Source organism: Camellia sinensis, chromosome 8, assembly GCF_055761805.1.
Source record: "Camellia sinensis isolate YWXY chromosome 8, ASM5576180v1, whole genome shotgun sequence".
In the NCBI taxonomy this organism is placed as follows: Eukaryota; Viridiplantae; Streptophyta; class Magnoliopsida; order Ericales; family Theaceae; genus Camellia; species Camellia sinensis.
The window spans coordinates 91,219,511-91,245,774 of NC_138968.1; the positions used below are offsets into that span (position 1 = coordinate 91,219,511).

General features: G+C 35.7%; 3 protein-coding genes across 5 annotated transcripts in view; 2 read left to right on the forward strand and 1 right to left on the reverse strand.

Annotated features, from left to right (window-relative positions):
• The window catches only part of LOC114305812 (protein GET4), a 38,904-nt gene that overhangs the window by 306 nt on the left and 12,334 nt on the right, over positions 1 to 26,264 (forward strand). Inside the window, exons 2-7 of one of the 2 annotated variants that reach the window (XM_082883022.1) lie at positions 82 to 161; positions 239 to 277; positions 1,603 to 1,681; positions 15,837 to 15,918; positions 18,163 to 18,322; positions 25,465 to 25,555. In XM_082883022.1, the coding sequence (XP_082739148.1) occupies positions 249 to 277; positions 1,603 to 1,681; positions 15,837 to 15,918; positions 18,163 to 18,322; positions 25,465 to 25,555 (441 nt within the window). In that variant the 5' untranslated portion in view covers positions 82 to 161; positions 239 to 248. The remainder of the gene's footprint in view (positions 1 to 81; positions 162 to 238; positions 278 to 1,602; positions 1,682 to 15,836; positions 15,919 to 18,162; positions 18,323 to 25,464; positions 25,556 to 26,264) is intronic. The other variant, XM_082883021.1, reaches the window with a different exon arrangement.
• On the forward strand, positions 2,538 to 4,273 carry LOC145797015 (uncharacterized). The gene has a single exon (XM_082883020.1). It carries the CDS (start codon positions 2,939 to 2,941, stop codon positions 4,007 to 4,009), a length of 1,071 nt encoding a protein of 356 aa, XP_082739146.1. The 5' UTR covers positions 2,538 to 2,938; the 3' UTR covers positions 4,010 to 4,273.
• LOC145797016 (uncharacterized) lies at positions 12,810 to 14,766 on the reverse strand. 2 transcript variants are annotated; one of them, XM_082883024.1, is made up of 3 exons: positions 14,428 to 14,766; positions 14,177 to 14,355; positions 12,810 to 12,927 (listed from the first exon to the last, which is right to left on the reverse strand). In XM_082883024.1, the coding sequence occupies exons 1-2, from the start codon at positions 14,632 to 14,634 to the stop codon at positions 14,203 to 14,205; spliced, it is 360 nt and encodes a 119-aa protein (XP_082739150.1). In that variant the 5' UTR covers positions 14,635 to 14,766; the 3' UTR covers positions 12,810 to 12,927; positions 14,177 to 14,202. The 2 variants fall into 2 exon arrangements, with proteins under 2 accessions (XP_082739150.1, XP_082739149.1); XM_082883023.1 differs by lacking the exon at positions 12,810 to 12,927 and having other exon boundaries at positions 14,060 to 14,355.

The following is a 26,264-nucleotide window of genomic DNA, read 5'->3' on the forward strand; positions in this document are numbered from 1 at the left end:
TTCAATATATATATATATATATATATATATTTAGTTACCGATTTCTGAATTGCCGTTGTTTTCTGGTGTTAAATAATACAGAACATTGAAAAGCTGCAGAAAGTTGTGAATGATGGCAATTACTACGGAGCTCAACAGATGTACAAGTCTGTTACTGCAAGGTATATATATATATATGTATGTATGCACTTATATATTTACATTAGTTGTTATTCAACAAGTTTAATGTTCTATGCAGTTTTTGATTGATGCGATTGCCATATGATTTGGGGTCAGGGTAATGTTGTTTCTGAATACAATTTTGTGTTCTAATGAGAAATATGATATAATGCGGAAAATATTTTGTTAAATATTTTTTTGGCAATGTTTTAAGTAGGGGTGTTCATAGACTGGTTTGGTTTGGGAACCAAGAATCAAACTGATTCCTACATTTCTAGAATATTTTTAGGAACCAAACTGAACTGTGAAATCTTTGGATTGGACCAGAACCAAACTGCAAAAAATGGTTCGGTTCCAGTTTGGTCCTACAATCCAAAGTTGAAAAAATATGTTTATATCTTGACTATCCCGTTCAATAAAAATTGATTATATTTATAGAAGCATTCCAAAAAAAATTCACAAGCATACTTCAAGTTTCAAAATATAATCCAAACTAGTTTATTAAAATGTGTAAAGACACAACAAAATTGCCTAATTATAGAAATGCAAGTGTAAAAATCATATAAATAGTGAAAAATGTACATATGTATATTTTATGTATAGAGAAAGTATCTTATGAATAAGAAGTTGGAATGGGGTTGGGGTTTGTGGGAGCCGATAGCAAAACACCCCTACATATTAAATTTTTTTTAAGAAGGAAACAATTCGGTTGATGTCCATCCAGTTCTTTTGATTCTTCTTCAGTGAACTGAACATTAGATCATGGTTCTTAGTTACTTAGAACTGGAACTGAACCATTCCCTAAAATAGGGAACCAAACCAGACAATTTGGACTGGTTCGGACTGGTTTACCGGTTCGACCAATTTTTTTGAACATCTCTATGTTTAGGTCACTGGTTTTGATTGTAAGACATATGATTTATTAAATACTAAATACAAAATATACAATCTTAAAATGGCTTTGTATACAAAATTTTATGTTTTTTCAATTGAGATATAATGTTGAAAACTGGATATAAAGAGAAGTTTCTAAAAGCAATACCAAACAGGACAGTTGTTGTGAATATACCCTTTGCACCATTCTCATTCTTTCTTTCACCCTCTTGTGTAGGTCAGGGCGCAATTAATGATTAAAAATAAAATTTTAGAAAATAATAAAAATACAAATATGCTCAAATGTCTGCAATAGTGTTTATATTATTTTTGGGAGCCGCTATTCCCACTCCACTTTGCTCCAAATACACTCCATTCTTTGTCCTTTATTATACATGGTTACATTAATACCCTTTCACACAAAATATACTCCCTAAAAAAATCAAAATTCCAAGGGTATTAATATATTTGGAGCAAAGAAAGGAGTGCATTTGGAGCAAAGTGGAGTGGGAATAGTGGCTCCCTTATTTTTTGATTTGTGAAGTGATGAAAAATGCGTCTTTATTGTAGATACATATTGGCCGAGAGGTACTCTGAGGCCCTGGATATTCTCCAGTCAGGTGCTTGCATTCAATTGGAACATGGACAGGTGATACTCTTTGTAGTCAACATTCTTATGATCATACAATTTCATTGAAGTTACTTTTCAAATAATAATAAAAAAAATCATTGAAGTTAATGTCAAAGATGTGCTAAAATTATGTAGCAAATGTACTTTAATTTGTGTGTGTGTGGACATGTTATCATGCTGAAGTTAGTATTTATAATTAGGATTGCTAATGAATTAAAGGGGCACTAGGCATGCATGCAATTGTTTTTTCATCCCAAAGTTAATAATATATTTGTTTCCATCTTTCAAGTTGGAATAATAGGTGTGGATAATGGTGGGTGAGATGGCCACATGAGATATTTTGAAAAAATGACGGACATTGAGATGCCAAGGAACCACTGGAGATCTTAGGTGAGAGAGGAAGGTAGTGGAGAGGGCTTGCTCATTAGAGAAATTACTAAGGATAGCTAGATTGTCCAAATATATGCATGGAGATCCCTTATCTAGGAGGCTCAAACCAAGGGTTGAACTTTTCTCTCAACAAGTGGCTCATCCTCTTTGGTTAATATGGAGGTATCTCAACTACCACTGCATCCAATGAATAGACTTTGGGAGTAGCATCATGGGAGTTGCCGTAGTAGGTATGCTTTACTTCGGGAATTATGCAACAACAACAACAATGATGTTAAATTAGGTATGCTATGTTTTTTAGAGAGTCTTGTGCATTGGTTAAAGCCTCTCTCTCAGGTTGGTAGAGGAGCCACCACTAGGGAATGAGTTAAGCAACCTTGACAATCCTTCAACCCTAGCCTTCAAGCCACATATGCTTTGGTGATCTCGAGCAAAGACGCCTAGGTCATTATGGTAGTGATGGGGATACATCTGATTATTAGTGTTAAAATTCACCTACTACACACCTACCACTACCACCTACTACACACTCACCTACTTCACCTACTCTCCACCTACTCTCCACCTACTCCTCACCTACTCCATACCTACTACACACTCACCTATTCTCTTCCCACATCCTCTCTTCTATATATAGAAATTATTGTAATATATCAACATACAACAATCAATAATACATCTATTTTTTACATGGTATCAGAGCAATAGGTTAAAGATCTTGGTGTTCTTCGCCTTCCGGCGGGTGGCAACCTTGCCTTGACCGCCCGCCGGGTCTCAACCAATTCAAACCTCCCTCTCCCTCTCGGCACCTCACTGAAACACACCAACATTGCCACACACACACACACACACAAATATATATATATAGAGAGAGAGAGTGAGAAGATGTATAGGTGCAGTAGTTCACATTGTAACATGGTGGGATCATGTACATGTGGTGGTGTGTTTCACAGTCAAAGCAATTCCTTCTCAATGCTATTCAACCACCACAGGCCCTTTGATGAAGCTGAAATGTATTCATTCACACCATCCTCCTCTTCTTCTTGTTCTTCTGTGGATTGCACTCTCTCACTTGGAACTCCATCCACTAGACTCACCAACAACGACGAGACTGAAAAGCGAGTCCACCATGACCGTCGCTCTGGCTCTCGCATGTCCAACTTTTGTTGGGATATTTTACAACAATCCAAGCACACAGCTTCTCCGCCGCCAACTCACAAGGCCGGCCGTGGAAGCAATACCAACAACTCCGGCGGCGGTGGCGGCGATCCCCTCCTTGCTCGCCGCTGTGCTAACTGCGACACCACTTCTACTCCCCTCTGGAGAAACGGTCCCAGAGGCCCTAAGTCGCTTTGCAACGCTTGTGGAATTCGATTCAAGAAGGAAGAGAGAAGGGCAAGTGCAGCTACCGTCAGCACCACCACTTACGGCGGAGCTGGGTCAGGAGGAGGAGGAGGAATGGAGCCTCCTCAACACATGATGAACAATCCATGGGTCATCCACCAGATTTTGGGTCCTGTCTCCTTTGAACACAAGGATTCCGAAAGCTTCGCTTTCAGATCGAGGAGGACGTCCTCATTTTCTTCGCCGGTGGAGACGGCGACTTCTTGGAGCTTGACGATGGGGGCCACTTGTGCTCCTGTGTCTTCGTCTTCGGCTGTTGTTGCATGTGTTGCTTCCTCTTCTTCTTCTCATGCTTTGACTCAGTCTCACCTTTTGCACCATCCTCCGACAGAGCATGTTCCAAGGGTATTGCCAAAGGATGAGGACCCAAGCTTAGTTAATAGAAATAAAAGAATGCTCGGACAGCTTTTGGGGACATTGAAGAGAGAAATATATTATATAACCTTTTCTATTCTAAAATATCCTCCACTCAAAACCATCATCATATTTTCCACCGCCCAAACCCTTTTTATCTTATATATATATTTTTCTTTCCACCGCCCCACTTTTTAAACATATTATTATTATTATTATTATTATTATGGTGTCAAACATATTATTATTATTTTTTTCTTTTGTTTTTTCTTTTTCTTTCACTTTATTTTTTAATTTTTTTTTTATTCTTATTTCTGCTCTGTAAAAAAAAAATAAATAAAAAAAAAAAATAAATAAATAAATAAACAAAAACAAACCACACATCGTTTTATTCATGACAGGGAATTAACCCCGATCACATTTTTACAATAATAAAAAAAAAAAAAAAAAACCAACAACAACAAAAGATTTGTTTTCTTTTCTGCAGCGGCCACACATCGACCTCACTTCTTCTCTACTCTGCTGCCGGTCTTTTCTTTTTGCCTCCGTCCTGGGCGGCCTTTGATGATGCTGCCTCCGTGTTTTCCATGCCGCCGAGCACGTTCACTCCTCCATACTCATCCACTGCAGCATATGGCGGACCTCCAAATCGGAACATAACGGTGGCCTTCCGCTTCAGCTCCTTATTTTCTGCCTTTAGCACACTTATCTCTGCTCGCGCATCCTTATACATGCGCTGGAGCAGAGCCAGTTGGGCGTTTAAATGCTGCACCTCATTTGTCCTACTCTGCAGCCGGTGCGACAAGTTTGTGACCGCAGTCATGGTTTCCACACATGACTTCAAAGTATACTGATTGGCTTCAATATCCGTTTGCACTGCCATTTTTTGCTCCACCGACCGCATCGGAAAGTTCAACGGAGCAAAACCAGAGGTGTTTGGTTGAGGTTCACGGGCCACCGCACCAGTTATCTCTCCTGTTGACTCGTTGAGGTCGGGAAAGAGAGTGAGCAGACCACGGGAAGATGAGGCCATGTTCTGGGTAGCTAAACGGGAAGAAGAGGCCATGTTTTTTGGGTTGCTGAGTGTTTCCGAGAAGGGTTGGATACAGAGTATTTACAGATTGTTTCAGAATGACAAGTTCAGAGGTTTCAGTCTGGTTTGGTTTCCACCGCCTCCGCATTGGTTTATATTGACACTGACGACGCGGCCGACACGCCGCTCTATCGCTCACGTGCCTCGCCGCGTCTCCGGCTCACCTTTTGATGGCTCGACGCTTTCTGTCGGGCACGACTTTTGATGAAGTGGGCACGCCTTTTGAGGGCGCAACTTTTAATGGCACGCATTTTGATGGCATGCCTTTTTATGGATTGGGCACGCCTTTTGATGGCACGCTTTTTGAAAAATTGGGCACACCTTTTGAGGGTGCGACTTTTTAGGGGTCCGACAAGACTCTGTAAACTGTCCTGACACTGATTCCGGTTAGCTCCTTCAGGGGTCCGACAAGACTCTGTAAACTGTCCCGACATTGATTCCGGTTAGCTCCTTCAAGGGTCCGACAAGACTCAGTAAACTGTCCCGACATTGATTCCGGTTAGTTTCTACAAGGGTCCAGCAAGACTCTGTAAACTGTCACAACAACTGTCACAACATTGTCTGCTACAACGGTCCGACATGACCCCATAAACTGTCTTCTACATCGGTATGACACCACCATACAGTGTCCTCTACAACGTTATGACACCCCCATACAGTGTCCTCTACAACGTTATGACACCACCATCCAGTGTCTTCACCAATGGTCTGACACGACCATACAGTGTCTCCTATCCTCTTTTATTTTAAATGTATTTTCTTGTTTTGTTACTCTCTCCAAACTCAAGTTGGTTAGTTCCTATCCCCCTTGAGTTTGCGGGGCTGTTAAAATTCACCTACTACACACCTACCACTACCACCTACTACACACTCACCTACTTCACCTACTCTCCACCTACTCCTCACCTACTCCATACCTACTACACACTCACCTATTCTCTTCCCACATCCTCTCTTCTATATATAGGAATTATTGTAATATATCAACATACAACAATCAATAATACATCTATTTTTTACAATTAGATAGTCCATTAACAAGTAGAATGAGGTATAGGAGGATCAAATTAGTGAAGGCAAAAGGCGCATTGAGGTGCCAAGGTTTCTTGGGTCTTAGGTGCAAGGCGACTAGTCAATGAATGAAGAGGAGCAAAAGAAGAAAGAACAAGAACACATTTAAAGGCTGGAGAATTAGGCATATGAGGATCAATATTATTAAAGGCGAAAGGTGCAAAGAGGTGGCAGGGTCTCTTGGGACCTAGGTGCAAGGTGGTTGGTCGACGACGAAGACGACGAAGAAGAAGAAGAAGAAGGAACGAACGAACGAATGAACCTTGGAGATGATTGATGATGAACGAAGGCTGCAGTTTCTTCTTGACTTGAGGGAATTTTTTGCTATTGTCAAATTGGGACTGAATACACTATATTGGCAATATATAATTAAAGTGATGTAATCCCCTGTGGATATAGCTTTTGACAGAGTAAAATGGAAAAAAGGATTCGTGTAGTAAAATCCCACTTCTTCTTTCTTTTTTTTTTCCTTCTCATAAATAAAGTGAAACCCCACTTGCATGAGACATAAGGCTTAGTTTGGTTTGTTTTGGTAGTTCCTTGAGGGCACTGTATAATTAAAGGAATGTAATGCCTTGTGGATGTTCATAAGATGAGTCCATATATTAACCAAAATCAATGGTCAAACATCAACAAAAAACAATGCAAATCAAAATTGCAACCAAGTATGCTAGCAGATTGCTTCACATTCAACTTATTCATGTTGCCTCGCCTTGGCATGGCTTAGGCGCCCTTCATGCTTCTAGCTGCGACTTGCGCCTAGGTGCACCATTTTATAATGTTGAGGAGGATCATAGTTTGGTGAAGAACTCTTGTCTGAGCCAAGGGGTAGCAAGCCATGTTATTGCCAAGCAAAGAATGTTAACTTAGGGTGAAGGAGGCGCACACCTTTTATAATTTTGAGGAGGATCATGGTTTGGTGGAGAATCTCTTGGTTGAGCCAAGTGGTGATAAGCGATGTTATTGCTGAGTGAAAAATTCTCAATGTAGAGTAAGATGCCCTAGACCACGCTTGGTGGTGTCCCATGCCCTAGCCTATCTCATAGTACCATAGTTCGAAGCTAACTAATAAGCTACCATAATTGGTGGTTTATGTGCCACTACTTTGGGTCATAACTCCAACGCCCCCATGGTGAGGAAGTGAGGCTTTCTTAACTATTCTTTTTTGTCGAGGTGAAACTAGAGCCAAGCCAAGTAGTTGCACAAATTCTAGCACATGCCCACTATCTTCAGGAGGTTTTTTCTAGACGCCTTAGGCTTAATTTTCAGCTTTTGGAAAGAATTGATCTTCAAAAGGTTACCTAAGAGGACTTCAAGAATAGACAACCTTCAAAAGGATTTGTGACGAGTTACATTGTATGTGTGGCAAGGAGTTAGCTTGCGTATCAATTAACAAAAGGTGTCCCATTATCTAAGAGGATGACTTTGGGAATGCCTCAACAAATGATGCTTTCTCAAATGAAGTTAGCAACTGTTGCTCCTACGGCTCTTTTGAGAGAAACAGCTTCCACCAATATGGTATACAATTTTGTTGATGTGTCGATCCAAATATTGGCTCCTGAGGCTAGAGAGATGGGGCCAGCAGGGTCCATGGCCCAAGTATGGAAGGGCCAAGTGGTCTAGATAGCTCTAAGATCAACTGCCATATAGTGGATGAGGTCCCTATGGACTTGGTAGGCCTTGCAATGTTTGGCCTGGGGGGGGGGGGGGGGGGGGGTTGAATTGGATTTTTCAAATATTTAAGCAATAATGAAAACTAATGCAGTTTGAACTAACTCAGAAATAAAGCAGAGATATAAAATTAATTAATCAAACTATAATTGATGAATAGGCAATGCAAACAAGCACACAGGAAAATAAAAGCAGAGATAAGAGAAAGGAGAAGAGATATTAACGCCATAATTTATAATGGTTCAACTTAACCCAAGCCTGCATCAACTCTCCAAGACTACGCGGGAATTTCTCTACTATCTTCAAATAATGTTGCAACCCTTAGCTTCACAGGTGCTGGTGAACCTTTACAACAAGTGATCAACTCTTGATCTCCAGCTGACTAGTTTTGAATTCGGTGCCTAGTCACACCTAACCCAATTGATTTTATCCCAAAAATCACTCACAAAAAATCACTCTCACAAGAGTAAGCAGAAGGGGTGCAAACTCTTAACAAAATTCTCACTCAAAAGTGTATATCCCAATGAAGATCATAGTAGAGAGCTTGATGCAGAAAAGATCGCTAGAAAATATGAATATATATATATATATATATATTACAAAAGAAGAGGGAAACCAAATTAAAAAAACTAACATTATTATATGGCAAGATTCTACCCTAGAATTAGCCTAATAATGTTGTCAAAAGACAGACATTTCATGCTGAAATTGTAGCCACCAATAAAGTCCAATTTTCAGCATGTTAATGTTAAAAATTTAGCCACCAGTCACCAATAAAGTCCACACATATCTTTATTTTGAAAATCTCATTAATATGTGTCATTTACTTTGAATTTTGTATTTGTCTTTTATTATATTGAGGTGCCTATAAATATGTAAGCTCCCAATGTATTGAGGAGAACATGAATGAAATGAGAAAGCTTTCCTATATGTAAAGATGCGCGATACATCTGTCTTTGGGTTTGTGTGATGCAACCTTAACCCCTGGGTGTGGTTGCCCAAGAACCTAGGTGTGATTGCCTAGTTTTCTTTGTTTTATCTACTATTTTTTCTACTACATTTCTCTGCCCAAAATCCAGCTTACTTGTCCTGTCTCTGAACTCAAATTTAAGCTCTCCAAACTCTACCTTAGAACACCAAAACCTAGTCCCATTCAGTCCTAAACCTCCCATAAACATTCAGTCGACCTTCTCACTTTATTTAAACCTATTTTGGTGCTGAAGTTTAAAGATCCTGCATCAGTTTGGTATCAGAGTAGGTTCAGCACCATGTCTACTTGTACGGGAAGAACTTTCCGCGGAAGACTCACTGACAATCAAAGAGATGATCTACTTCTTCAGATTTTGGAGCAGATGCAAAACCTTCAGTCTCGTGTGGGTGACCTTGAAACAAGGTTTGCTCATACCGTGGCTAACCAGGCTGCAAACAATGGAGGAGAACCATCTGGAGGCATTGTTAATGACGAAGAGTTGGAGAAGCAAGCTGCTGGTCCAGAACCAGATTTGTTTTCAGATGAGAATAAGCTACTAGTTGAGTCTAATTTAGAGTCAGGAGAGTTGTTCCTGGAACCTACAGTTATGTCTGTTGTCCAAATAGATGACTTGGAGGCCACACAAGCTGTAGGGACTGAAGAATTACAGCAACTGGCTGCTGATATTGAAGCCCTAGATTTGGATCAGTTCAAGAATGTTTCAATTCCTTCTATTGAATTTGTCATTCCTGATAGTATCATGAAGGACAAGACCAATTTCTCAACATTTTTGTTCCTATCTACAACAAAGAAAAAACGGCAGCAACTTAAGGGTTTCAACATAAAGCCGTGGATGCAATTTCAAAACTTGTGGATTTTAATACTCCAACACTTTAAAACTCAAGAACGAATTTTTTTCCAACCAAGGGAGAATGATGCAGAAAAGATGGCTAGAAAATATGAATATATATATATATATATATTACAAAAAAAGAGGGAAACCAAATTCAAAAAAACTAACATTATTTTATGGCAAGATTCTACCCTAGAATTTGCCTAATAATAATGTCAAAAGACAGCCATTTTCAGCATGATAATGCTGAAAGTTTAGCCATCAATAAAGTCCAATTTTCAGTAGGTTAATGTTGACAATTTAGCCACCAACCATCAATAAAGTCCAAGCATATCTTTACTTTGAAAATCTCATTAATTTGTATCTTTTACTTTGAATTTGTATTTGTCTTCTATTATTGAGGTGCCTATAAACATGTAAGCTCCCAATGTATTGAGGAGAACATGAATGAAATGAGAAAGCTTTGCCATATGTAAAGATGTCTGATGCATCTCTCTTTGGATTTGTGTGATGCAACCCTAACCCTTGGGTGTGATTGCCCAAGAACCTAGGTGTGATTGCCTAGTTTTCTTTGTTTTATCAACCATTTTTTTCTACTACATTTCTCTGCCTAAAATCGAGCTTACTTGTCCTGTCTCTAAACTCAAATTTAAGTTCTCCAAACTCTACCTTAGAACACCAAAACCTATTCCCATTCAGTCCTAAAACTCCCATACACATTCAGCCTACCTTCTGACTTTATTTAACCCTATTTTGGTGCTGAAGTTTAAAGATCCTGCATCAAAGCTTTCTTAGTATAATAGAGAGCTTTTCTTGAATATCACCAATGTATCTATTTTGCTTCTAACTGAGGCTAGACTACTTCTTTTATAGCTTCAAAAATATGACTGCTGGAGCTTAAAAAAACTAGCTGTTAGAATTGAATTCCTTTGAATAAGGCATTCCAAAATCAATTCCTTTTGCTGTATCTTCCAAATTAAACCTTTCTATATGAGAGCATTTAGAATTTAGAATTTTTGTATTCTTTAATTAATCCCATAATTTATTCTTTCCTTTCTCATGCATATCTTCAGCTTAAAATCGCAGACCAGAGGAATCTCAAATTCAAATTCTGGCTCTTGGCTTCCTTTCTTGGATATTAGCACATTGCAATTTGACTTGGAAAAATTCTGGACAAATCCCTTTGATTCTGCAATTTTTCATTGTAGAGCAAATTTTCCTCATGTATCAAATCCAATCAAAATCTCATTTCAAATCCTTGAATATGTTTTGAATTCAAACTCTTCGTGCCTAATTTATGTTTGAACAATCTTCTTTGTTGAATACTTTGAGCTGTTTAATGACCGGGAAAATTAAAATTTTTATTAATGGAATGGAGGTCTGCTAAATTCACTTTATTTATAATAACGCCCCTAGAAACCTCATACTTAGGTTAATTAGTTTCCGCCTAATTAATCTTTGAAAATCAGGGCGTGACAAGCTGACCCTCTGTGTTGAGCTAACTCCCAAAATTCTGGGAATTGCCTTTGCAATCCAGTAACCTCTGAGCTGGCTCGATCTAGATTGAGTTGACTCCATCTTTGGATTAATTTTTTTTTCTTCATGTGCTAACTCGAATCTAGAAACTTGAGAATATTGTTCCAATAAATTCTACAATTTAGACAAACTTTAATCAGCTTTAAATTTATCAATAACTTATCATAAGCATAATCATCTATGCTTTGTTATTATCAAAATCAACTGTATAATCTTTTGAAAACCTTGGGGCTAACAATTAATGATAGATTAACTTTGCTCCACCTTGGTGTTCATCTTCATGGGCATGCTCTAGAACCCTACATATTTCTCCCTTGTGTTGCGGCACTACAGTGTTAGGTGTAATGCATAAGTTTGAGAGTTACATGTGTTGGTCAGTTCCTTCTAAGGTTGGTCAAGGTGGAGCCACCGTGAGGGGGCATCCAGTAACCTTTACAATCCTTTGGCCTCCAAACTACACAACCTTTGGTGATCCCTAGTGGAGACTCCTAGGCCTTGCTCCTAGCCAAGGTTGTTATGGTAGTGATAGAGATGCCTTGATTGTATAGAAGATAGTCCATTGGGGATGAGAACGAGGTATAAGAGGATCATGGTTTGGCAGAGAGGAGTGCCCGTTTTCAATTGACGCTTTTGTTCAATTCATTAGAGATCTATACATGCCTCTTGATTTATAGTTTTGCTTGATTTTGTATAGGGTTCGCCCCTTTGTGGTTTTTGGTCAATAATTATTTTACTTATCAAAAGAAGGTTTGACAAAGAATCCCTTGGCCAAGCTTAGTGGGTGTTGAGCCATGTTATTGTTGAGAAGAGATGGAGTGATTGAGCAGAGAATCCTTGGCTTAGAGTTAGTGATGCCCTAGGCCACATCCTTGGGTATCCCATGCTCCGGCTTGTTTCATGATACCATGGCTCAAAGCTAAGTTGCTAAGCATGTTAGCTGGCTAGGCTACCATACTAGCTGGTTAGATAGTGTGGTGCGTGGTTGGCTTGACATTCCGAGATCCTTTCTCTAATCCAGAGATGATGTGGTACCGATGAATCTTGCCACGTTGCAATAGCTATACTGATGCGCACATCAGGATTGTGCATAGACTGCATAGTATAATAAACCACCATTTTTTCTTTTTGGATTGGATAAATGTCAATCTTGGACCATTACTGTTTGCAATATGACATAAAAAAGATTTAGTTTGTTTAATCTTTGCCATTGAGCCATTCTTAGAGGTAGATTTACTCGCTCTCTCTCTCTCTATATATATATATACTAGCGTATGCCCGTACCTGAAGGCACGGTATAAATAATATTGGTACACATATTTTACAAAAATCAATTAATATAAATTATTAATATTGGTATCACATCCTTTACAAAAAAATCAATTCAAAATGATAACAATTTCACTATTATAGAAATCAATTATAATAAATCAGTTCAAAATATCGTAGAATGGCAGTTCGTTTAAGTTAAAATATAATTTATAAAATTCATTACTAAAAGTTTAAATTAAAATATTAATTTGTATTTGAAATTTTTATTAAACTTTTTATAGAATTTCAACATCTAAAAAAGTATAGTATTTAAAATACTCTCTCTCTCTGTGTGTAACGGCTCTCTTTCTCAGTTACACCATCATGAATTTGTGCCATAGTATTTAAATTAATCCATTTCATAAATCAAACTAAAAATAAAAATATATTTCTAAAATCAAAACCCATTTTATAAAGATCAACTATTATTTCAAACCTAAAACTTTTTAAAAAATTAAATCCAAATCCATAAGCTACATAAAAATAAAAAAAAATAAAAAAACAATTTAATGGTTAAAAACACAGAACCCACACCTTGTCCATCAATTCCCCACTCATTCTCTCTCCTCCATCTTCCACCACTCATTCTCTTTCATCTATGAGATACATTTGCCCTACGAATGAACATTTCAACATTAGTAGATTTTCTTTCAATTTTTATAAACTCAAAGCTCTTCAAATTGAAAATCATTTTTTTTTTCCTCTCCAATTTTCTGCTTCGTGTGCTCCAGATCTACTCTTTCATAAGATAAGTTCAAGTTTCTTAGTATTTCTATATGTGTGTATATCAGACTATTAAAATAAGGAACCCATTAAAATTTAGTGAATAAAAAATTAATCCGGAATTGAATAAAAAATTTAGTGAATAAAATTTAGAAATGCAAACGACTGCCTCCATGTGCAAATGCAAAACTTCAGCAGTAACACTTCATACACACACATTTGATATACTATTATACTATGTTTTGGGAAAATGCATGATCTATTGTTGTTCCAGTAGATTGTATACTATTATACAACAACAACAAAAATCAAGTAGATCCAGCAACTCAAATCAATGTTTTCAAATTTTCTACAACTCTTGCCACAACAAAGCAAGCCTGAGACAGAAAATAAGATCCAGAACATAAATAAGTCAATATACACAGAGATACATATATGTACGTATATAATTGAAATTTGTAAAAAAAACCCACACCTTGTCCATCAATCCCCCACTCATTGAAATCAGAAAATACCGATAGAGATAATCAGAAAATACCAGAGTGATCTTAAAGATATGTCATAGGACCTTGATTAATTTTGTAATCAATTTTTATGCATGTGTTTTTTTAAAGTAATGATGTATAAATTAAAAACACAAAAATTATACAAAATGATATGGTGTTAAATTTGTATTCATCCATTTTAAATTAAAAAACCAATCAAAATTTCTTATTATTTCCAAAGATAATACTATATAAATAGAATTTTCATACAAAACAATTTGTTTTTTGTATGGAGCTTTCATTTTAGGACAAAACCATGATCATTGTAGTTTTAAGGTGCAAAAAATTCACATCATTTTATATTGAAAAATTGATTCTATTGCTTTAAAACAAAAACAAAATCATTATGCTGTGTAGTTTTAAAAACGCTATTATCATAATATCATATCATTCTTGTCAAAAATATCAATATGAAAATTTTGTATAAAATCAAGTTTTTACATCATCATTTTAGTGGGCTTTTTTCTCTATAAAATTTTAGTTTTCAAATCATATTTTTTCTCCATCACAATTCTCCATGACAAACACATTACACAACTTTCAGTAATTAAACTTGATAGATAAAAAAAAGCACTATCTATTGAGTCTCTTGCACCTGCTTAAGGCTCCTTCTTCACCTGATCAACATTGCCACTGCCCATAACCCAGAGCTCCCATGCTGAGATCCTGATTCTCTCCGTCGACAATTCGCTTGTTTCGTAGATTCAATCCTAGAAAATCACAGCCATTGATTGGAGGAGATAACCCAAAGTTTTCTCCATTAACGCGCTTCTTCTGCAACAAATCCCAAAAAGATTAGGAAAAAAAATATAAAAAAAAAAATGGGTTTCGATTTTGAAACATTACCTTGTGGCAGAGACCACAGTGTTGATCATCAGAGTAATAATTATAAGACCTTAAGTTTGGGATTGAAGAGAGCTCTTCCACATTGAACCCACTCTGTAAACCCAGATTCAGACCTCCAAATCCATACGAATCAGCCCAGAGAAACCTCCATTTCGAATCGTCTAGCAATACTGAAATCGAAATTGAATCTGTTATTCTCAATACCATGGGTTATGATTTACTTAGTCTCAATTCAAAATACAGTTAATCATACACATCATATTAAAATTGTGAATAACTGAATTTTCTGATCGCAAGGTAGTATTCCCGAATCTGTGGTTGAAGGACAGAATTTATTCACTGAATTTTGATTCACTGATTCGGGAAATTCACTGAATTTTGATACTTAGTCTCAATTCAAAATTCACTGAAGGCACGTATCATATTAAAATAATAGAAATTGTTGAGTTCAGTTTACAACCTTATTCTGATTCTAAAGGGTGAGAAGAACAGTTGTGATAGAGATTGCCATACCTGAGCGGTTGAAGCACAGCTAGACGAACCAAATCTGTGGTTGAAGGAGATCAATTCAAAGTAAAGTGAAGTAAAGCAGTTTCGGGAAGAATTATACACATACCTGAGCGGTTGAGAAACAGAGGATCCAAGGTGTTCTGTGGTTGAAGGAGAGCAGTTTCGGGAAGAAGAAGAACAGGGAGAGAGAGAGAGAGAGATAAAGAGGGATGGAGGGGAGATGTGATTTGGCTGGAGATCAGAGAGATAAAAGATAGAAGGGAGATAAAGATAGAAGGGTGGGGGAGACGTGCGGGAAGATAGAGGGATGGAGGAGAGACGTGATTTGGTTGGAGAGCAGAGAAGTTGGGGGGAGACGTGGGTAGGGAGGAGGCTTAATGTTTGGGCGGGAAGATGTATATTTAGGATTGATATAAAATTAAGGGGTTTATCTGAGCCATCCATGTGAATATACAAATAAATCATGACCCTTGAAATGTCCTAGTAGGACAATTGTGTCTAACATATTTTCAAAATCCGTTCTGCTTTATTATATAGATATATTATTTTGATAATTCTCCATGTGAATATAGTGTGTGTGTGTGGTAATGAATATTGGTTCAATTGAAAATAGTCATTATCAGTCAATTGTTTATATGCTACATACATGTGGCATTTAAGTGCATTTGCTGCAGTCAGAGCTAAAAGTTTTACATAACTAGTTGTTTGGTGTCAAATGAGTGGGGCTTGGACTTGGGTTGTGTCAATTTATGACATCCCTATGGAATGAAAACATAGGCAGGTGGGAAGCATGATTTTAAATCAGTTCAGGTTGATCTATTGATAAGATGAAACTGAAGCTTTAAAATCGTATTGCATTTTTGTCTTTCTCTTCAATCCATTTCATTATTCTTTGTCAGGTTACTTGTGGGGCTGAGCTTGCTGTGCTGTTTGTGGAAACACTTGTTAAAGGGAAATTTCCATATAATGAAAATACTCTTGGTCAGTTCTTCTCTCGTATGTTGCATGTATATCTTGCATGGCTTTGTAGAATGCGCTTCATATATCTTAAATTTGCCAGATTATAGTAAGTTAGCATTGAAAATGCTTTATATCAGCAATGTGATTTTGCCTTCTGTGCTGGGATTCTGGGAACTGAAATTCTATTGAAAACAGAAGAAAGGATTCTATTTTGGTACCCAATTTATGTTTTATAGCTGGTGATATTTTGCTGCATTTTATTATTGCCATTCAGCGACCTGAAATTGAAATCCTTTTAGATGATGAAGAGATTGATTATTGGTTTAGTTGTAAATGAGATCAAAATCAGCTTGAAAATTATATTGGCAACAGATTTGGAAAGGAATTTGTCATTTATGTAAAGTTACTTTATGGTACTAATCGTTTAGAAAACTAGTAACCCGTAGTTATGCAAATAAAGAATATAGTGGGCTGAGTGTGCCACAGAGATTTATTGGCTAAAGTGCTTAAAATCGAGAATTGTTTTTACTTTATCGAAGAAGATTGTTGACGAAAACTAATGAAAAGTAAGTATAAAAGTGTCACAGTAAAGAGTGATTGAGATCCGTTGAGTGGAATTTCTTAGGGTGTTCGAATCCACCAGTACTTGCATAACACGAGGCAATTGTATCTGTTCTTGGGAGATTAATAAGTTGGATAATTGCGATCTATTATGAGCAAGTGTTTTAATATAATCGTCTAGAAAATTAATACATCGATACCCTAGGCATAGACCATCTTGGGTTAATATGGACCATTTTATGCTAAAACTACTGTAGTAGGAACTGTCTGTCTTCCCTAAGCATGATCTATCTTCGGATCCCAGTATAGGCACATATAAAACTATTGCGTTATCATGCATTTGAAATTACGGAAATCAAACACAAGTTAGATAAAACAATGCATGCACAAAAACCTTTAAATGTTGCACAATTATTATCCAACAGAATACAAGCCTATAATTTATTACAAAACCTCAAGTGTTTCTTGAGTAGGGCTTCATCTAAGCTCTAAGGATGAGAAGTTTAGGTGCACTTGATTGTGGAAGAGAGTTTGGAAAAGATCTTTCTCAATTTTCTGCAACTCTCCTTTCTTCTGTTTTGATCAGCCCCAACCTCTCTTATTTATAGAGAAGACACCTGTGGTTGAAAATGGAGGATTTGGGAAGCCAAATTTTGCAGCTAGTTGTTGGGTAGATTGAGTTATGTCTGCTCTTTTAATCATATCTGACTCTATATTTTGTATTTTGACATGAGGCTAGTTTCATCTTAAAGCAGGGTACTAGGGCTTCAATTTAGACACAAATTTTGCCTTATTTGGATCTGAAATAAATGAGATATGATCTTTCAAAGTTGGTACATGCAATCTGTCATGATTGCAGACTTTCAGATTCTGTGTCCTGAATGTTTTCTCATTTTTGACCCCCAACATGGCTGAATGGAGAAATTGTTGTGAGACAATGATTTGTAGGCCTTTAAGTTAGCTTTCTAATTACTTGAATCATGTCAATCCGATATTGTATGGAGGAGATATGCTTAAAATACCAACTGTTGTGCAGAGAAATTCTAACTCAAAATTTTGTTAAATTCAAGATTTTGTTCTTAGATTTGGTTGGATTCTTTTTTCTTCCATGTAAGCTTTTGAAAATCATCCTGCTCATGCCGTTTGATTGTAAGGACTTGGGAAACCTACAATGCATAAAACAACATAAAAGCATCTAATGAAGTGTATGAACAATGTGTATGAAGTGTATGGACTCATGAAGTGTATTTTGGAGGGTCTAAATGTGTAATATTTCGGCGCTTATCAGATACTAAATATGAACAATGTTTGCTATGCTTTATTTTTAAGCAGCCATAAGACCTATCATTGGTTTAGCAAAAAAAATTGTTGCTTGATTCTCTCTGAATTGTGAAATTTAATAGTTGATGTTAATAATTTTTAGTGTTTAAATAATTAAAAACATAAAAACATATTTTTGGGGTTACCATACATGCTTTCTTGTTTTTCCCATTTGTTTTCAAAACATCTGTGTATCAAATATGTTTTTTTTTTTTGGTGAAAGAAAATGAAATCATTTTTCCTGTTTTCTGTTGTCAAGAAATTGAAAATTGGCAATGTTACTGAATGCAACTTTAACAGTCGATTTCCACATACGATTTTTGTTGTTATCCAACTTTTCAAATATTGTCTCTATTTGTGGTTATGACAAAATATCAATGTTAGACCGTGTCAGGAAAATCTACGAGAAGTTTCCTAGAATTCCCCTGCCACAACACTTGGAGCTGGGGGATGATGATGATAGCATGGAAAAATTTTCTGAAGCTTTTGGAGCAGCAAAAACACGTGTGGAGGGCTGCTCAGCTTTTTTAAAATCTGCTATTAAGTGAGATTTTTTTTTTTCTTTTGTTGTTTCTTTGTTAAGGTCATGGTAATTTATATTCCTTAGCTGTTCAGCCTAATACTTTTAAGAGGACCTGGTCATGTTTTGAGGTACTCACTCCTGAAAAATCTTTTTGGTGGTGCACTCCACTTGATTGGGATATAAGGCATAATTTGGTTTGGTTTGGTTTGGTTTTGGTTTTGGTTTGAATGCTAGCCGCTCTAGGAACAATGTTGTCATATCACCATGACGTAATTTGTTGCACGTTGCATCGTTAACAGAATGCTTATTGTTATTTTATTCCTAGTTGATGATTGAAAGGGAATCTACAAGCATTGAACATTGGTATATATACCCTTAACTTCACTTATAAGTTATTGGCCCCGTTTGGTAGAGCTGTGGGAAAATGATTATAGCTTATATCTTAATAGCTTATAGCTTATAACTGTGAACATAAGCTGATTTTTGACTTATAAATTAAGCTTCTCCTCCCCAACTCAAAGAATAAGTTGATTTTTGACTTATAAAAAGCTATAAGCTGTATTGTTAAGCTGAACCAAACACATCAAAATAGCTTAAATTAAGCTAAAAGCTGAAGTAAGCTGGAAATAAGCCCTACCAAACAGGGCCATTGTGTGGGTTTGTAACTTAAACTTGAATTATGATGAAGCAGCATGGACACACGAATATGCAAATTTTCCAAAAATGTAAGACACAATACGCTAAGGACACATGCAAAACATATAATTATATGTATTTATTATATCATATTTTTAATATTATATATTTATTTTAGGGTAAATTACACCTACACCCCTTGAGATTTGTCTTTAATTCAAATACCACCCTGATATTTTGGAAATTACATTCCCCTTCCTAAAATTTATAGTCTCATTACACTTTTTCTCATCCGTTAAACGTTAGCTAACACCATTTGTTGATATCATCAATTAATTTGTTTGATGGATCGCGACAATGGCATCGACAACTTGGGTCCCTTCTTCAAAATCAACAATCTTGACATTGCATTTATCCTTTTTTTTTTTTCACCCTAACCTGTTTGTCATAGCTGCTTGCTCTTTTTAGTTTATATTGCTTGATTTTTTAGTAGAAGTGGTGGTGGAGTTTGGATTTTTTTGTCCCACTCATGTTTGATGAAATGCTTTAGAGAGTGTCAATCAAAGTTGTTAGTGGTGAAGGGGGAGAGATGGGCTGTGAAAAGAGGGTGGGGTGGACAAAAAGCTCCATGCCTAGTCCATCTCAAGGAGATGACAAACAAGGGCATTAAAGTTATTTTAATTTTTTTTGTTTACGGAGTTGACCGACAAGCTTTGACAATGAGGTCATTGTAATTTCTAGAACGTCAGGGAGGTATCTATATAAATGCCAATTTGTTATCAGAATCTTACGATTCACGATTTGATTTGCAATTTTTGCAAAATCGATATGGATCTATGGGTGAATCTTTTTTTTGAAGTGAATCTCTACTGAATCGCACGATTTATAATTGATTCACAATTTGTTTCACTTTTTATAATTCATGCAATTCTTGAAACTATCGTGTTCGACATATTTTCAACTCTTTCTCAGCTTTTGATACCAAAATAACCAATATATATACATGTTTTGTGTTATTTTAGTGAACATAGAGTTTTTAATAGGATCCAATCAGATTCAGTCAGACCCAACATGCTTTTAGCCGTTCTTCTCATTTTTTTCCTTTAAAAAATCATAATATATCTTTTGAAGATCTTTAAGACTAAAATAACTTATACCATGAATTATCTAGTACTATTTTATTAAATTAAATATAGCTAAATATTACATGAGTAAGTTTAGTTATACATTTTAAAATGTTTTATACTCTGAAATAAAAGATCCTAAAAATGCTTTCTTATTATTTGGTCATTGTTACTTAGAAAAGTATGTTTATTTATTGTTCAAATATCAATATTGTTATTAATTATTGTTATTTTGAAAATTGAGAGTTTGGCTTTGTTTACTGTCATTATTAAGAATGGTTGATAAAAAATATCTAAATAAGGGAAAAGGTAAGATGGTGATCTTTACAAAGGAACATTTGTTAACTTCACCTATTAAACTACATGACCTTCATTCAAAACATTTTTATTGATTTAAGTCTAAATATTTCATATTCATAAGATATATTTAACATCCAAGTATGTAGATATATTTTTCCAAGTAATTTATAAAAAGTGATCGAATCTTTACAAGTCATGATCTGATTCGATTCGCAATTCGGAATGAGGCCATTTCGATTTACGATTCGAATCCCGATTTGACAACTATGATGCCAAACCTCATGGGTTGTAGGTGTAATTTATCTTTTATTTTATGTCAAATATTTAATTTCATCAAATTCATCAACCTTGGGGTGTGTTATTCTTGTAAAAAAAAAATTGAAAAAAAAGGGACATAGCATGTACCAACGTGTCTGCGGTGTGTTCAACTCCCTCTAGGGTTTTTGACTTGTGTTCATGTCAGACACCGATATGTAACCTCTGGAGAGGTGTTCGTGTTTCATAGATGATGAGAATATATGAACCAACATCATAGTCATGCATGCACCTTAGTTCATTTTGGAACCTCTGATCTCTTTAACAGGGTGTAAAATGGCCGCAGAAAATTTATGACAACTGATAGGAAATTGTATGAAGAGAAGAATCAATGAGATTGGAGAATATTATAACACTAATTTGAGAACAAAATTAAACGGAGGAAAGAAATGGGATAATATGTATTGGCATATATAATTGTAGTTGTCAGTGCATAAACTGCTTATCCCTGCACTGGGGGGGGGGGGAGTAGAGAAAATACAATAAGCTTCACAAGTTTTGACATAATTATATTGAGCTCCCTTGAGCTTTTAATTCATATGACCCTTAGCCCCTTTTTTGATCAATAATGTTAGTTACATGGATGAAAAAATAACGACGTCATCTTTTTTTATTGGAAAATGTATATTTTACGTTGTTTATTTTCGTATCTTCACACGATCTGCACTATAAATATAAGGGTAAAATTACATTGACCTCCCTTGAGGTTTAGAAAAAATACACTAAGCCCCATAGTTTTAACATAATTACATTGAACTCGCTTTAGGTTTTAATTTTCATAACACTAAGCCCCTTTTATGATCAATAATTTGTTAGTTGTATGAATGAAAAAATATTTTTTCTACATGAAAATATATATTTTGCGTTGTTTATTTTTTGTGTTTTCACATCATCTGCATTAGTTCCGATCCAATTAACCTTACTAAAAGGGAGGTTAGTGTAATTATGTCAAAAATGTAAGGTTTATTGTATTTTTTCCAAACCTCAAGAGAGGTCAGTGTAATTTACCCTTAATATAAATATGATGGAATGAGGGAAAGAACCCTAAGTTACTCTCTTCTCTTGTGTCTCGCACTGGTATCTCCCTCTCAATATGATGTAAGTAAACATGTGTATGACGTGTGTTGTATTAATGTTAGTTGGTGTAGAGTTCCTTGTCTGTAAATAGGGAATTTTAAGTCCAATAACCAGCTTTTGATCATTTTGTAATAGATATTTTCAGAATTCTCAGAGATTCTTTCTCTGGATCTCAATAGAGATTTCTCTGTCTAGAATTTCTTCTTTCGTTGACTTTGGATTCAACACAATATCCTTGGGTTTATCCATACTTCTTCTCTCTAAATCTAAATTTATCCTACCTTACCAATGCTATAGTTGCTCAAGCATCCTATCCAAAAAGAAACTCAAGACAATTATATTGTAAAGATGTAATAAATTAGGAGGAATGCAAATCCTGTTCTTGTTCTACGTGCTCCCTACATATGGTGTTCATGTGTTAATTGAAATTGCATTCCTCTGAGGATGAGATTCACAAAAAGAGTAGTCATCTCATTTCCATTTGGGGGAGGTAATCCCATTCCCAACTTCTTCATAAATGAAGGCATAAATATATGGGGACATATGATGGATGTATTTTTTAGAAGCACTCGAAGATTGTCTAATAACAAATAAATTTACAAAATGTATTTAGGAGTATAAGCCTTGGTGAATGAGCCAAGCTTTTTAAATTCTACGCAATGGCTTCCATGTTGAGCTAGTACAACAGTTGTGTTGTTTGTTGAGGAACTAACAACAAATAAGCGAAGTTATTTCTCCTCCCAAGCCAGGTCATATCACTACTGAAATGAACATATTTTGGTAAATGCACCAAGCTACACATCTTCAAGCTTAGGCCCACCTTTACCTATTTTGTTAACCATCTCATTTGAAAGTGGCATGTAGCATGTATAAGAGCCAAAATAGGAGTGAGAGACAATCTTTGAAAGGAGCGAGATTGATTGATAAAGGTAGGTCACTTAGAAAGGAGAGCTTGACCAGGAAATGATTTCAAAGGCAAATGGTTTCCTAGGAAGGATAACGTGGTTGGTTGTTTTATACCTATGAAGCACTCACACTTCAATATAAGTGTCGTAGTTGTGTCGGACATGAGGATGCATATGGGGCATGCCACATGGCGCGTCTCTTTAGTGCTTTTGATGGATGTTTATTCATTTTTGCTTAGATTTAAATACTTCATAGATCATTCATAAAAAAGGTATAAACGATAAATGTTAATTTAAAAGTGATTTTTTTTCTTTCTTAAATATTGACTGTATTAGTTTTTGTTAATTTTGATTGTTTGTAGATGTAATATTAATCTATATAACAAATAAAAATATGTGAAAAAATATTTTATTGTCGTGTCCCGACTGTGTTCGTGTCTCTATTTTTTTTTAAATCACTCTGTCCCATGTCTGTATTCATATCCATGTCCGTGTTTGTGCTTCTTAATTTTATACAAAAATCATGGAATTATTAATTTTTTTTTTATTATTCAGAAGCTTGAATTGAATGATGCTAGAATGCCATTACTAGCTTCAAATGTCTGCACATCAAGGGAAACAATGATTTCCTCAAAAGTAGTTCCGGGAATCAAGGTGATTGCCGATGTTTTATCCAATAGATAAGCCTCTGAACCTCTTTGAGATCCATTTGAATTCCACTTGTAAGTAGCGAGCTTAATTGAAGATTTCTTGGTGAAGTGACCATATTCTCTACACTTCCTTCATCTGTCAAATGAGTTGCTAGTAAAATCCATTTTTTGGGCTTCTTGAAGTCCTTTACAGCAATGCTAGAATCATATTTTCAATGCGTTGTCTCCAGTCTAGGAAATAAGAGAGATGGTATTAGCACAATCTTTATTAATGAACCCAATCCCAGCTTGCCTTTATTTCTGAGGGAGCATCATGAAAAGAAAGTTAAGTGATGCAGGACGAATAGGGACAGCAGCAAATCTAGCCTTTTGGGGCTGATTTTAATTGGATTTAATGGCTGCAATTGCAATATGAATATAGGGAACAAGTAGGGTTTGTTTGGGCTAATAAATAGGTAAGAGTTTAAGCATGAATGATGGGATTTTAGCACTGTTTAGGGGCTGTATAAGGCTGTGAACAGTAACTCGTGAATAGTAAACTAAAATAGAAAAGAAGAAGAAAGAAGAGAAGAAGATAGGTTTAGGAATCACTCTTAGAATTCCTTAGGCATCACCTGGGGTTTGATTGTATTACACAATCCATAAAAAAGCTTCATTGAATTATAAGCATTACATGGCTTTATATAGAATTAAGAGACTTCCTAAACCAACTATAACAAAAAAAGGAAACTATTATAATATATTTGATTTATAAAACTAATTTAAGACTAAATAAGAAATATAAATAAAACCTAATTAAATAATTTGACCCACACAATGACTCATGGGCGACCCATACAACCCATGTTAGTAAATATAAAATTACTAAAATACCCCTTGCCTAAAAATCTTAGAAAGCATAAAAATAATCATCAAATAGAACTATAATAATATTAGAAACATGATTATGTATGGTTCCTATCGATCTCTCTTTGAAACCATTTAAATTTCCAAACATCGCCGCTTCTTTGAATTTACTCTTCCTCGAGCTTCGTATATTCTTCATCATTAAGCTTCAAACTTTTCTTAGGAAGGAAACCAAGATGTGATGTAACACCAAGGACAGAAGAAAGAATTTTAAATAAATGAAAGAAAATGGGCATCGCAATCTCAAATCAATATCTCAATAATTAATATTGGGCGAATTTCACTTTAGCCCCTTGTGGTTTGGCCCATGTGCAGATTGTCCCGTTATCATTTGGAAATAACCACATAACCTCTTCATGGTTTGTAGACTGAAGTGCATTGTCAGGCATTCTATCTAAGTTAATGGCAAGTGCGAAACACGTGTCAAAATGTAAGGGGGCTATGTGCTCATTTCCAAATATCAAGGGATATATTGCACATGGAATAAAGTACAGAGGGTTGAAGTCAATTTAACAGTCCAAAAAACTGACGATAATATCTGTTGTTTGCACAATGAGGTTACTTATATACAAGGGTATTTTAGTCTTTTTGCTTGTGCTATTAATGGGCCTAATAGTGCACTTTTGTTCACAAACCACAAGGGGTTTATATGCATATTTCCAAATGACAAGGGGTTATGTGCACATGGTTTAAACCGCAAGGGGAGTAAAGTGAAATTTGCCCATCAATATTTATATCAAGTCTAGTCTTTTAAAACTATTACATAAAGCCGTATATATACGCATCCTATTAACCTTTTTGAAGTTGCCAAAAATAAAACACTACACTAATATAATTCTGAATTAAAGTAAAACTTCGTAAATATTTTTTTTAAAAGTGTTCAATTATCTCTTTATCCATAGCCTTTTTGATCCCCATTACTAATAGTCTTGTTGCATCCTGTAATTCCCTTCATTGGGTTTCTTATGGTATGAAATTCTGAAGGGACGATATATTATCTTCCATCTCTTTTAAATTATAATCCTTATTATTGTTGTTTCCTTACTGTAAAGCATGTTTTCCCATTCACTTTAGATCAGATTGTAATTTTTTTTTTTAACCTCCTTATTATTTTGTTGTTGTTGCTTTTGTTGTTCGAAGTCTGTGGATACTTGTGTGGCTGTATAAATGCACACCTGCATTCCACCTATATTGATATTGACTGTGTTGTTTGCTGCAAATGCAAAGTAACTGTGTTGTTTTATTTGTAGGTGGTCTGCAGAATGTGGAGCATGTAGGAATGGATCCCCAGAACTATATGATATGCTAGCTGAATACATATTTTCTGAATCTCCTGAGGTGGTAGGTATCCCAGCAGAATTGTAGGCTCCAAGTATTGGGTTATTTCACTTTTCTTTTTCCTCCTATTTTACCGTGCAAACAAACTAGATTTGAAGTTGTACACATTATGACCAGTTTTTCCCTGATTCAGCGCAATGATTATTTTTGTAGTTCCAATCTTTAAGGTGAAGAGGAGTGCTAAAAATACTAAACTGCTAATAGAATTTGTGCTTAAAATGACTCACCACCCAGAATAAATGGATATTTAACTTACAAAAATGATACAATGCTTAGCACATGCTAAGATGTCTAATGGAATCTTTTCTTGCCGTTTCATGTACCATTTGAAAATGGTTGTCTTGCTGTTCTTTGTATATGAGGTGATTATTTCCTGATTCCTTGTAAGATCATGAGGAGATTGATCACTGGGTTCATGATGTGACATCTTGTAAATTTGAAAAAGAAAATCTGAAAAACTGATTTTTGATTCTTAGGGTTAAAATCTTTTTGTACCTTTTTGAAAAAAAGATTAAAATTTCATAACGCCCTGAACATTTCAAGGAAATAACCAACTTTTAAATACCTGCTGGCAAGGTTGAATTGGACTCTTTGTTGTGTTGTTTATTTTTGGGGTTCTATTTAAGGTGATAAATTTGTGCCTTAAAAAGGTTTGGAAATATAGATTTAGCGATTTTGTTTCATTGGCATTCATGACGTCCACTTGACAGAC

Bases quoted from the DNA above. Each gene is read 5' to 3' on its own strand.
- LOC145797016 (XM_082883024.1), bottom strand. From the start codon at position 14,634: ATGGTATTGAGAATAACAGATTCAATTTCGATTTCAGTATTGCTAGAC. The intron at 14,356-14,427 runs GTAATGTTTCAA...GATTTGTTGCAG, and splicing joins ACTGTGGTCTCTGCCACAAG to AAGAAGCGCGTTAATGGAGA.
- LOC145797015 (XM_082883020.1), top strand. From the start codon at position 2,939: ATGTATAGGTGCAGTAGTTCACATTGTAACATGGTGGGATCATGTACA.